The 12107-nt window shown below is 41.5% G+C and overlaps 2 protein-coding genes across 5 annotated transcripts in view; one reads left to right on the top strand and one right to left on the bottom strand.

Moving 5' to 3' along the window:
• The first annotated feature begins 3168 nt into the window (after positions 1-3168).
• On the top strand, positions 3169-6853 carry EFCAB10 (EF-hand calcium binding domain 10). Its single transcript, XM_036429706.2, has 4 exons — positions 3169-3320; positions 4798-4962; positions 5063-5150; positions 6711-6853. Exons 1-4 carry the CDS (start codon positions 3215-3217, stop codon positions 6745-6747), a joined length of 396 nt encoding a protein of 131 aa, XP_036285599.2. The 5' UTR covers positions 3169-3214; the 3' UTR covers positions 6748-6853.
• Positions 6365-12107, bottom strand: part of RINT1 (RAD50 interactor 1) — a 31064-nt gene continuing 25321 nt past the window's right edge. Inside the window, exons 12-15 of one of the 4 annotated variants that reach the window (XM_036429696.2) lie at positions 10869-11083; positions 8602-8806; positions 8413-8531; positions 6365-7074 (exon numbers count right to left, since the gene is read on the bottom strand). In XM_036429696.2, coding sequence (XP_036285589.1) covers positions 6882-7074; positions 8413-8531; positions 8602-8806; positions 10869-11083 — 732 coding nt within the window. In that variant the 3' untranslated portion in view covers positions 6365-6881. Of the gene's footprint in view, positions 7075-8412; positions 8532-8601; positions 8807-10868; positions 11084-12107 lie in introns of those variants that run through there. The other 3 variants (XM_036429697.2, XM_036429698.2, XM_045578538.1) reach the window with 3 other exon arrangements.

The raw sequence follows: 12107 nt of genomic DNA, 5'->3' as shown, positions 1-12107 counted from the left end.
CTGTACCTTGGTTGCGGGCACATCCCCGGCGGGGGTTGTGCAAGAGGCAGCTGGTCGATGTTTCTCTCTCATCGACGTTTCAGGCTCTCTATCTCTCTCCCTTCCTCTCTGTAAAAAATCAATAAGTTTTTTTTTAAAGATATGAATATGAATTTTCTAGCTAAGTTTAACAGATTGAAGGACAAATGTCATTGTTTTTTAGTAGGGGACAATAACATAGAAGTGAATAAAATCCTTTCTTTAAAGGTTTTTATAATACGTTCTTTTTTATTTATTTTATTGAGTTGACATCTTATATAATAAAGAGCTAATATGCTAATTAGACCGAACAGCAGAACTACTGTCCAGACATCCTTCCGGAGAGCCATCTAGATGACCTTCCGGATGGAGAACAAAGAGTTGGAGGAGGGAGAAGTGTTATAAGGACTTATTAAGCCCGAACTGGCTTCAGCGATGGCTTCAGCAGCGAAGAGCTGGCTCCACTAGGTGGCATCTGGACACTTCTCTTCAGCATGATGTCCAGAGGAAATGGAGATTTGGGGGCCTGGCTGCCTGCGGGATGTGGTGAAAGGGAGTGCGGAGCAGATAAAGGGACCCAGGCTTGTAGGAATGGAAACTACCAGCGACGTGGGGAGATGTCAGCAGGGTCCCAGGTGCTCTCCTGGCTCTGACTTCGTAGGCAGAGTGAATTCGATTGTTGCAATTTCTGTGTCGTGTGAGGTTCTAAGGTCAGGGCTGCTGATTCAGGACCGAGTATACCTCCCAGAGAGGAAGTCCTGGAAGTTCTCAAGGAGAAGACCACAGGCCTTGAGCCTGCAACACTGAGCAGCAACCGCTGTCTCCAGATCGCTGTCTCCAGATCGCCAGCCTCCTCTCCCTTGAGGACCGTTCCTTACGTGTTTGACTTTGCTTCTCCTAAGGCACTCAGACACAGGACACCATGACCAGCCAGCCCCCTCTGTTTGCTGTGGCTCAGGTCGTCCTCTGCTGCTTTCTGCAGCCATTACCCCTCTGCAGGGGTCCTTCTCCATTATAGTCCCCCTGCCTCGGTCTGGCTTCCGCTGTGCTGAGCCACAGTCATGTTCCTAAGCGATCACACATATCTCGTCTGCCCTTTGAGGGTCCAGCATGTAGGCGGTCGTGATTGAAAGGGGGACACTTTGTACAGGTTTGCTGTTTGTGCTTCGCATCAGGGAACATAAAGCAAGTCCCCAAAGGATGGACCAAAGCACATGGAGGACCAACAGCCCACATCCATCATTTTTTCAGTTCTCCCCAGAACCGCTCAGGAACCAGAGGCCCAAGTGGGCCCTCAGGTCCGCAGGTCCTGGAGCAATGCATCGGCTTTGTCAGCTCGGTTCTGTCACGGCTCCCAGCCTCCAGTTAATGCTGCCGCCATGGCCCTGTGAGGAGGCACAGCTGAAGTACCTTAGGTAATGGGCCCCTGTGAGCCCAGCGTAGTGCTCTCTTCCACCTGCTCTCCATGTGGGGATGGCACTTACGATTTATTTATTTCTTAAAAATACATTTGCACTCACGTTAGAGAGAGAGGAAGGGAGGGAGGGAGGGAGAGAGAGGAACGTCAATCGGTTACCTTCTGTAGACACCCCAAGACCAAACCTGCAACCTGGGTATGTGCCCTGACTGGGAATGAAAACAGCGACCTTTGGGTGGTCGCTCAACCAGCTGAGCCACACCGGCCAGGGCTCCTTATGCTTTCTGTAAAGGATTCTGCTGCTGCTGGAAGTTTACAAAGCACTCTCCTAACATTCTTCTGAAATATTCTCCTTACAAACCTAAGCCGTGGTGCAGATTGGGGCGCACAGTTTTCAAGACACTTGAGAGAACGAGCTCCTGCCCTCCACAGAACACCTCCAGACTCTGAAGACAGAGCGTCTCCGAGATGCTCAGGGCACCTCCGGAATTACACACGATAGTTTCTCCTGTGTTATTAGCACACGGGGTCTCATTCATTGGATCCACAAGTGTTACCGAAAAGGTGACCTGGGGCCAGCCAGTAGTGTGTGTGTGAGTTCTTGATATCGTGTAGGACAGTGTTTCCCAAACTTCTCTCATGATGAGAGTCACCTGGTGGAGTTGTTAAACTACAGAATCCCGAATCCCAACTAAGAAGGCTACACTAGAATTTTTGGGAACATATAGGTAAAAATTTATACAGTTTTACCTATATGTTCCCAAAAATTGAAAAAATTTATACAGTTTTACCTATATGTTCCCCAAAATTGATACAATTTTACCTATATGTCCCCAAAAATTCTAGTTTAGCCTTCTTAGTTGGGATTCGGGAATCACCAGGTGACTCTCATCATGAGAGAAGTTTGGGATACACTGGTGTAGGAAAACATTCACAAGTCCAGGTGATCTTTTTTAAGAGGACGTTCATTAAAGCTGGGGAGAGTACAACAAGAAAGGCCTGGGCAAATGCGCCTCGGGTGGGCTCACTAAGAAGTCAGAGAGGGGTTTCCGGGGGGAACTGCTGCTGCCCATCGCTGCCCTGATTGCAGGTCTTGTGGGGGGTCCCTGAGAGTTTAGGAGATGCATGCCTGTGAGTGGTGAAGGGGCGGGGAAAGGCACAGGCACACTCCTGGGTGGGAGAGCTCTCTGGGTCCTCCCCCTGAAAGCTTTAAGGGTGGAGACTTAAGGGGAGGATCTCAATCGAATATTCCTCAGCTTTCCAGCTGGGTCCTTCCGGGGTCCTGGTCTCCACGATAGATAGCTCGGTGGGACAGGGGGTCTTTGGTCCGTGCAGCCACTCCTGAGGTCAGGCCAGGTCTAACTTGTCCAGGTTTCTGCTGTCCTGGGCCTGGAGCTGAAATACAACTGAGGCCTATAAGTTCTCTCTCCAGGGGAGGGGGCCTTCTGTATATCTGTCTCAGTTTCCCTATTCCACTTGCCAAGGAATTTTCCTAGCTTCTGACTAACCTGCTTCACAAGCACAAGGAAAAGACCCTCAAGCCCAGCCGTCAGCCCTTATTAGGATGGGGAAGGGGCAGGAGGAGGGGTCAGGGGTCTGCCTGCCAGGGGCCCAGCACCAGACAGTCTCCCTCAAGAAGCCCCACGCCCCCCACGCTCCCCAGGCCTCCCCTCCGGAGCAGAGGGAAGCTTCCATTGAGGCAGGGCTCTCGGGCGGAAGAGGAGGAGCCCACCAGCCGCCAAGCCGCCTTGTCGCCTAGCAACGGCCTAACGCGGAGGGATGGAAGGCAACAGCCGGGAGCAGCAGGCCAGGAAATATTTGGAGAAATATCGGATTATGGAGTTGCTGAACCTCCTCACCAGTCACCTGCTCTTTTACCAGCCAAGTAAGGGTTTTGCCTACCGCTCGGCTCTCCCCACCCCCGTCGGCAGCCCTTCCTCCAGCTCCACCCCACCCACCGCCTACTGCACACACACTCCGTTATCTGCCTCCGTTATCGGAGCCCTGCTGCTGCCAGTTTAGGCTGTGGCCTTCCATGAAACCAGGTCGGCAAACTGCGGCTCGAGAGCCAGCAAAGGCCAGCTTAGGAGTACCCTAATTAAGTTAATGACAATGTACCTACCTACATAGTTTTAAGTTTAAAAAACTTCTTTCTCGAAAGAATATTGTTGTACTGTTGATATTTGGCTCTGCTGACTAATGAGTTTGCCGACCACTGAATTAGACAAATACTTATTTTTTTTAATGTATTTTATTGATTTTTTACAGAGAGGAAGGGAGAGAGAGGGATAGAGAGTTAGAAACATCGATGAGAGACATCGATCAGCTGCCCGCTGTACACTCCCCACTGGGGATGTGCCCGCAACCCAGGTACATGCCCTTGACCAGAATCCAACCTGGGACCCCTCAGTCCGCAGGCCGACACTATCCACTGAGCCAAACTGGTCTTGGCTAGACAAATACTTATTGACCGGCCCCTCTGTGCCCACCACCAGCCAGGATGACCTGGGACCCGGCCAGGCGGAGGGCTCACCGGTCATTACTAATGAGATGGGGCAACAGCCTGAACCTCAGTCCCCTCTTCTGGGAAATGGGGGTAGTAGCACCGACCTCCGGGAAACGTGGGGAAGAATCAACAAATGAATTGCCCCTACGTCTCGCAAGGATCAGGTGTTCCCAATGTTACCCCGACCTCAAAGAGTTGTTCACCTGGTAAGAGAGCTACACAATTGCTGGGGCAAGATGGAACGGTGTTTTGGAGAACTCTTTTCCTGGCATTTTTACGCCTCTGACACCCTTAAAAAAAAACTTGAAACATTTCTTAATTTTTGTGCAGTGATTTCAAAATTATATTAAGGTGAAAGTTGCGTTGAAGTCCTTTTAACCCAAATGCAAAATTGTAACTTGCCGGCCTCTCTCCACAAGAAGTGTCCAAAAATGTCAAAATTACCCACCTCCCCATTTAAGGAAATGGAAATACCAGACATTCCAACTTTGCCCCACCCAGCCAATATGATCGCGTTTAGGGTCATCAAGCGCTCTCTAGTTGTTTTAAATCGATTAAACAATAGAAACTGCAACAAATAAAAATAGTGAGAAAAAGTACAAAGGAATGCATTCTTTTACATTTTTACTTATTGATGAGAGAAAGGAAGGGTGAAAAATATCCACATGAGAAACATTGATTGCCTCCACAATTTTAACATGGGCTCCAACCCCCACAACCTAGGTATGTGCCTGACCCCTATGTCTCACAAGGATCAGGTGTTCCCGATGTTACCCCGACCCCATGGAACCAGTGATCTTTTGGTGCACTGAAGGACACTCAACCAGAATTGAACTTTTTTTTTTTTCCTTTACAGATAAACCAAGAGAGTATTTAATATCTCTATTAGAACGACTGAGAATTGCTAAAATAACAGGTGTGGCTTTCCCTTTCTTCATGGATCACACTAACATTGTGTCTATGTTTGAGATGATGGACTCTGGACGTAAAGGCAGCATATCATTTGTGCAGTACAAAAGAGGTCAGTGTCTAATGCAAGTTGAGGTAATAGTAGTCATTTCATAATTTTCTTTAGCTGAAAATGATTCGCTTTGTAAACTTCCCTTCTGATTCTTTTACAGCCCTAGAGAACCTGGGTCTGTCAACTAAAGAGGAAGATTTAAAAGATGATGGAAATGGAATAACTTTGGATAAATTCAAGGACGAAGTGTAAGTTCATTTTCTAATGAGTAATATTTAAAGAATATGGTTTTGAAGTACAATTAATATCTTTTAAAACAGGTTCCTAACTTTTTTTTTTTTAATTTTTAAATTGATTTTTAGAGAGGAAGGGAAAGGGAGAGAGAAACATAAATGATGAGAGAACCATTGATCAGCTGCCCCCTGCACACCCTCTTTCCAATTGTAACCCGGGCATGTGCCCGACCATGAATCAAACCAGCAACCTTTCAGTGCATAGACAAAACCCAACCAACTGAGCCACACCACACCAACCAGAGCCAGGTTCCTACCTTTTGATAGAAACTTTCAGCTGACCAGCAAGTGAGGACAGGGAGGGATGACAGAAAAGTCCCTGAGCTTGGGGAGAGGGGAGAGAGAAAACGCTGGAGTTAGGAAGTTTCAGAGGCAGCTTCATTTTCTTAATGGGAAACCCCAGCAATTCTCAAAGAATGAGATAGAAAAGCCCCATTTGCTAGAAGGACTAACAGAAAAGCTTTGAGTGCAATACGACTAGATGGAAACTCTCAGTATAAAATACAGGGAGGGCCCTGGCTGGTTTGGCTCAATGGATAGAGCATCAGCCTGCGGACTGAGGGGTCTCATGTTCGATTCCGGCCAAGGGCACACACCAGGGTTGCAGGATCGATCCCCAGTGGGGGACATGCAGGAGGCAGCCAATCAGTGATTCTCTCTCATCATTGATGTTTCTATCTCTCTCTCCCCCTCTCCCTTCCTCTCTAAAATCAATAAAATATTTTTTTAAAATAAACAGATAAAATACAGGGAGGGTTGTAGAATTTGTCTCAAAATATTCCCTCCAAATTATTCATCACAAAATAAGTGTTTATCAACAGTATAAGTTGCATGCCAGACTATTTTAAATGTGAACATAAAAATTAAGTAAATGCTAAATTAGAAAAAAATTCATAATTTTTTATGAAATTTAGTAGCTGTAGAAAGATTAGTCTAATTCTGTTTAAAAGTTTTACTCAATGACCATTTATTAACAAGAAATCATTAACATAGTCCAAGGCCAAGGCAAAGTTAGAAAGTTTAATATTCCCATCTCATCATTAGTTACATAAGTATTAAACAAAAATTGTTTAATTACATGCCCTACCCCTGAAAAGATTAAAGTACAGTGCTCTGGCCTGAAATGTTTCATCCAAAAGAAAAGGTCGCCCACAGACATGTGGACTAAAACAAGGAAGTATTTTTAAATGGAAGGACATTTGTGCTAAATGAGAGCAATCCTAATTTAGTCACTATCAATGTGTTTTCTTATAGGAAATACAGTGAATTTCCAAACTAGATACAGGAACATCAATTACAAACATGCGTTCTAAAGTGATTTTTTTTTTTAAATTTATTTGCTGTGTTTGATTATCCATAATAGTCTCCCTTAGTTAACATAGGAAATTGAAATTTGGTTATAATTTATTATGTCTGCACTTGTATTTTATTTACCACATATTCTGCATGTATATCTGTAAATGGAATTACTCCGAGTTTCCATGGCTTCTGAGTTTTCTGTTTTTGTTTTCTTAGGAGCAGAAGGGTTCAGGAAATATGGTCAGCATTTTAATAACACTGTAAGTCAAAGATAATAAATGATTCCATAAAGTTTTCAGTTATCCAGATTCATTAATTCGGAACTTCATTTAACTTAACCAATTGGCTTCCTCTTTGTTCAAAAATGGGGAAGGAGGGAAAAATGCATTATTTTCCAGTGTTAGGCCAGTTTGTCCTCAAATTAAGTAGAATCTCAACATCTTGTGGAGCGAGTTTGTAAATTCCAATTTCATTTAATGCTGCTGTGGCAGGAGGCTGCTCAGAAGCTGACTGCAGGACATCTTTCAGAAGTAGTGCAGAACCAATGTTCAAATTCAAAATAATACAGGCTTCTTTTACACTGTTTAAAAAAGCAGGAAGGAAATGAGATCTCTGTTATCTTTATCATCCACATTATTCTATAACAATTTCATTTTGAGAAACGAAAGTGCTTTCCTACACTGCTAGCTATGTGCCCTCAGTAAAAACTATGTATGGATTTATTATTTGGTTCTTTTAACATATTAAGACTATGTATGTGTGCAGAGTTTATATCTCATCAGGTTACTATAAGGTAATAGCATCACTGTTTTCAACAGTATCCATTACATCCCAAAATACAATATGTGATATTAACATTCTATTAAATGTAGCTAAGACTCTAGGTAGATTAGGATATGGGAAAAGAGAAAATTAATTAATTTTTTTTAAACATTTATTTATTTTTACATATTTTATTGATTTTTCCCCCCTCCCTTCCTCCCCACACATCCCCTCCCTCCCCAGAGTTTTATGTCCATTGGTTGTACTTATATGCATGGATACAAGTCCTTCAGTTGATCTATTATCTCCCCCAGATCCTCCTCCCCTCCCTGCTGAAATTTAACAATCTGCTTGTTGCTTTACTGTCTCTGTATCTATCTTTTGGTTCATCAGTTTATAATGATCTTTATTATCCACAAATGAGTGAGGGAAAAGAGAAAATTAAGAGATGACATGAAAGTAGTAGAAAGGTAGACCACTAAAACAAAAGAAAAAACAGAAGTAGAAAGCTGACTGAAATGAACAAAAATAATCTTTCATTTTATAAAAAAAAAATATATAATCTCAGAAAGAGCCAAACAATTCAAATTTTACCTCAATAATTTCTAAAAATACTTCTAAGAATTCTTCCTTTAATTATATACTTAGAACCAAAATTAATGTCAAATGTTTAAGAAGAATTTTTTTCAAGCCTGGCCTGTTATTAGATACTAAACATATTTTTAATTTCTTATATTTATCAAGTATGGCAGAACTGTCCTTGTTTTCATTTTCTATTTACTTCTCCAGTAATAAGCAAATCAGAGTATTAAAGCAAATGTTAGAAAAGAAAGCCCAACATATAATTTATATCCAGTTCTAGTGAACTTTTTGAGGTCATGGGTCAGATGTAGTGTAGGCAAAAGTAGGTTCACAGTTGTGAGTATGTGAACCAGAGATTTTATTCTTGTATTCATATTATTGTATTATTTTCTACATGTACAACTACAAACCTACTTTTGTCCCTGTATTATTCTGATACACAATGAGCATTTAAAAATCTTTAATTGATGCTACATACATTTAACATCATTGGAACCCTAATGTTGTTAAAAAAGGAATTAACCTCTTCTCAGGATTTGATACATCAAAACCAATTGTTAAAAACTGAGCTTACTGTTTAAAGTAATTTTCTGGTCTCTTGCAATAGTGGGAGAACAAAGGGAAAAGATTCCGAGTCATATCAAACTGCAACTGAGCTGCTCCTCCTTCATTGAAGTGATTAGCAAGAATGATCTGAAACAAAGAATAATTCATATCACAGTTGCCTTCATCATCATCATAGCCCCAAAATAGTCTTACTTACTTCTTGGTAGATGTGTATATCCAGCTTCTCGACGAGCATTTGCCAGAAAGTTTTAAATAAAGAGAAGCAAAGCTGCTGTTCCAACTGAAGTAAACGGTCTCGTAACGTAAGCAGGAGGGGGCAGGCCGAGCTGGACAGGGACATGACTGCCTGCTCAGACTGAGAGGGCAAGGACAACCACCTGGGAAAATGAGAACAGCATTGCCTGTAGCATGTTAACTTTTACCATAAATATTTTTATCACTTTGTGTTTTTAAAGATTTAACAAATTTTAAGTTTGGGGAAGTGCACTGTCCTAGGAATTTCTTCAGCCTAGCCAAGCCCAGAAACGGTGGCTATGGGCCCCAGGCAATGACATCATGTAGCAACACCTGGATTCCTCTCCCTAGCGACTAGCCTCCTAGGAATTTCTTCAGCCCAGGAACATGACATGCTTTATAACCAGGTGCAAACATTTACACTTTAACCAAATGTCTGTGAAGCATTTTCCCGTGCCTCAACTCATTTGATCCTCACAGAAGTCCTGGAGTAGGTGGATAGGCGACTCAGTAGAATCTTATTTTCTTTTCATTACCAGAAAATGGAGATTTAGGAAGCTTATAAACCTGACCTGACTGAAAAGAAGTTGGAAATGGGGGACTTTAAAAATGACTTCAGGTTTTCTCACTGCACAGAATATAGTCAAACACTGCTGCAGTTAAATATTTCACCCTTTGTCCTCCCTGCGTGATCTACAGTAATAATCTGCTTCGTGTTGATATTTACTGCTGTGTTGCTGATAACTACCTGAAAGAGAAGTTGGGGTGCTTCACTGGGCTGGAAAAAGTTTAGCTAAATCAGAAAGCGGGTCTAATTAAGCAACTTTATTCTATATATATATATATATGTATATATATATATATATATATATATATATATGTATGTATATATATATATATATATACACACACACACACACACACACACAAAAGGCTAAGTTGACTCGTGCATGTGTGATACATATAAAGCTCTCCCTGGCGCCAATTGCACACGTGTTTCAATCTTTCATTGTCGACAGTGAATTTGGTTGACACTTCTATGGAGAAAGGGCGAATAGCAATATTAAAATATTTCTTCTAATTAATTTTCTTTCAGTGTGCACAAATTCATGCACAAGGCCACTAGTTTTAAATATATTTTTTGATTGATTTTTTTACAGAGAGGAAGGGAGAGAGAGAGCTAGAAACGTCGATGAGAGAGAACCATCGACCAGCTGCCTCTTGCACACCCCCTACCTGGGATGTGCCTGCAACCAGTGTACATGCCCTTGACCAGAATCAAATCTGGGACCTTTCAGTCTGCAGACCGACGCTCTACCACTGAGCCAAACCGGTTTTGGCAAAGCCACTAGTTTTAAATAAGAAAAGATGTACAGCATTTAAAACTCTCAGAAAAATAAATATACCTATATTTATACTTTAGCTCTCAATTAAATATTCTTTATTTAATGAAGAAGATAGATTAAATTTTTTTAAATCCTCAAACAGGACTTATTGAAATAATTTTAAGACAGTTAAAATGTAAAACATATTAGCATTTAAGATAACAGCTAATTTTATGCTCTAGTTTTTAGCAAAACAGGAACTAACACTTCCACGTTGGTTGAGACTATGCTAGGACAAAAGGTATTGCTGCTGTCAAGGAGCGCAGTCTGGTGGAGGTAACAGGTGTCCACAGGGAGTGATGGCAGAATGAACTGGGCAATACAAGCATGCACAGAGCACTATAGCAGCCCCTTACTTTGAAAATGGGTGACAGGCTAGGCCATTCCACCCATATCATAAATCAGCTGTCTGTATTTACGGACACATCTGAAGGTTAAATTATGGTCAGTTTATTCTGATTAAGAATGAATATATTTTAGCCCAGCCAGAGTAGCTCAGTGGTTGAGCGTTGACCTATGAACTAGGAGGTCACAGTTCGAATCTCAGTCAGGGCACATGCCCAGATTGCGGGCTCGATTCCAGTGTGGGGCATGCAGGAGGCAGCCGATTAATGATTCTTTGTCACCACTGATGTTTCTATTCCTCTCCCTTTCTCTCTCTCATCAATAAAAATAAGTAAATAAGAATGAATATATTTTAGACAGAAACAGTTAACTAAGCTTGGTGTGCAAAAGGCCTACCTCTGTACTATTTAGATATCTTGGAAATCTGACGGTATATATCATCTTTTAACTTTTACCAAACTGGAGTTGAGAGCTGACTGATAAAGTACAGAGGACTTACCTTTCTTTTCTATACAACTTTGCAGCATCTTTAACTTCTCTAAAAACATGGTCTACTTGACGGGTCAACATGTCATGTTTTAAACGCTCTAACAGGTTAATCATGTCATCAAAGACAGAACTCTCCATAGAGGCTAGTTGTCCCAGCTGCAGTTTACTGAGAGTGTTATTCTCTGCAAAGACCTCCAATGCAGCCTGTTGAAGTTGTAGAAAGAACTGAAAGCAAAAATATGTTAACACATATAATTTTTGTTATAAATTCATAACTTAAGATACATTCTTTCTTTCTTTGTTTTTTTAATATATTTTTATTTATTTTGTACAGAGGGGAAGGGAAAGAGATAGAGAGCTAGGAACATCGACGAGAGAGAGTCATCGATCAGCTGCCTCTTGCACACCCCCTACAGGGGACCTCTCAGTCCCCAAGACGATGCTCTATCCATTGAGCCAAACCGGTTTCGGCAAGATACATTCTTGTCATGTTTTTTAGACTTCCTCCCTAACCCAAGTATTAAATATTTCTAAACTTTTAATTTTAGAAATATTTAACATGGCTTAAATTTGTCTATGTTCGGCTAAATGTCATTTCTTCTCTTTTTTATTGCATTAAGATTAGATTTGACAATGTACAAAAATTTTAAATTAATTTACCTTGTCCATTTTTAAAAATATATATTTTATTGATTTTTTACAGAGAGGAAGAGAGAGGGATAGAGAGTTAGAAACCAACGAGAGAGAGAGACATCGATCAGCTGCCTCCTGCACACTCCCTACTGGGGATGTGCCCGCAACCAAGGTACATGCCCTTGACCGGAATTGAACCTGGGACCTTTCAATCCTCAGGTCGAAGCTTTATCCACTGAGTCAAACCGGTTAGGGCACACACACAGATATTTTAGCTTCTTGCTCTTTTTTCTTTTTGGCTAAAACTTAAAGCATATTCCCCTGTTGTTCTTTTACCCCCCAATAGTAAACAGCTTTATTTATTCCCCCCCTTTTTTTCTTTGATTTCCTCTTTGATTCATTGGTAATTTAGTAGCATGTTATCTATAGTCTCCATGTACTTGTGTTTTTTCCAGTTTTCTTCCTGTGGTTGATTTCTAGTTTCATACCACTGTGGTTGGAAAAGATGCTTGATATGATTTCAATCTTCTTGAATTTACTGAGACTTGTTTTGTGGCCTAAAATGTGGTTTATGTTAGAAAATGTTCCATGTGCATTTGAAAAAAATATATATTCT

The sequence above is a fragment of the Pipistrellus kuhlii genome, unplaced genomic scaffold, assembly GCF_014108245.1.
Source record: "Pipistrellus kuhlii isolate mPipKuh1 unplaced genomic scaffold, mPipKuh1.p scaffold_m20_p_10, whole genome shotgun sequence".
NCBI classification, from domain to species: Eukaryota; Metazoa; Chordata; class Mammalia; order Chiroptera; family Vespertilionidae; genus Pipistrellus; species Pipistrellus kuhlii.
This window is presented reverse-complemented; position numbering and strand designations above follow the sequence as displayed.

Coding starts and splice junctions, on each gene's coding strand:
- EFCAB10 (XM_036429706.2), top strand. CDS start 3,215: ATGGAAGGCAACAGCCGGGAGCAGCAGGCCAGGAAATATTTGGAGAAA. Junction 3,321..4,797: donor CCTGCTCTTTTACCAGCCAA/GTAAGGGTTTTG, acceptor TTTCCTTTACAG/ATAAACCAAGAGAGTATTTA. Junction 5,151..6,710: donor GATAAATTCAAGGACGAAGT/GTAAGTTCATTT, acceptor TTGTTTTCTTAG/GAGCAGAAGGGTTCAGGAAA.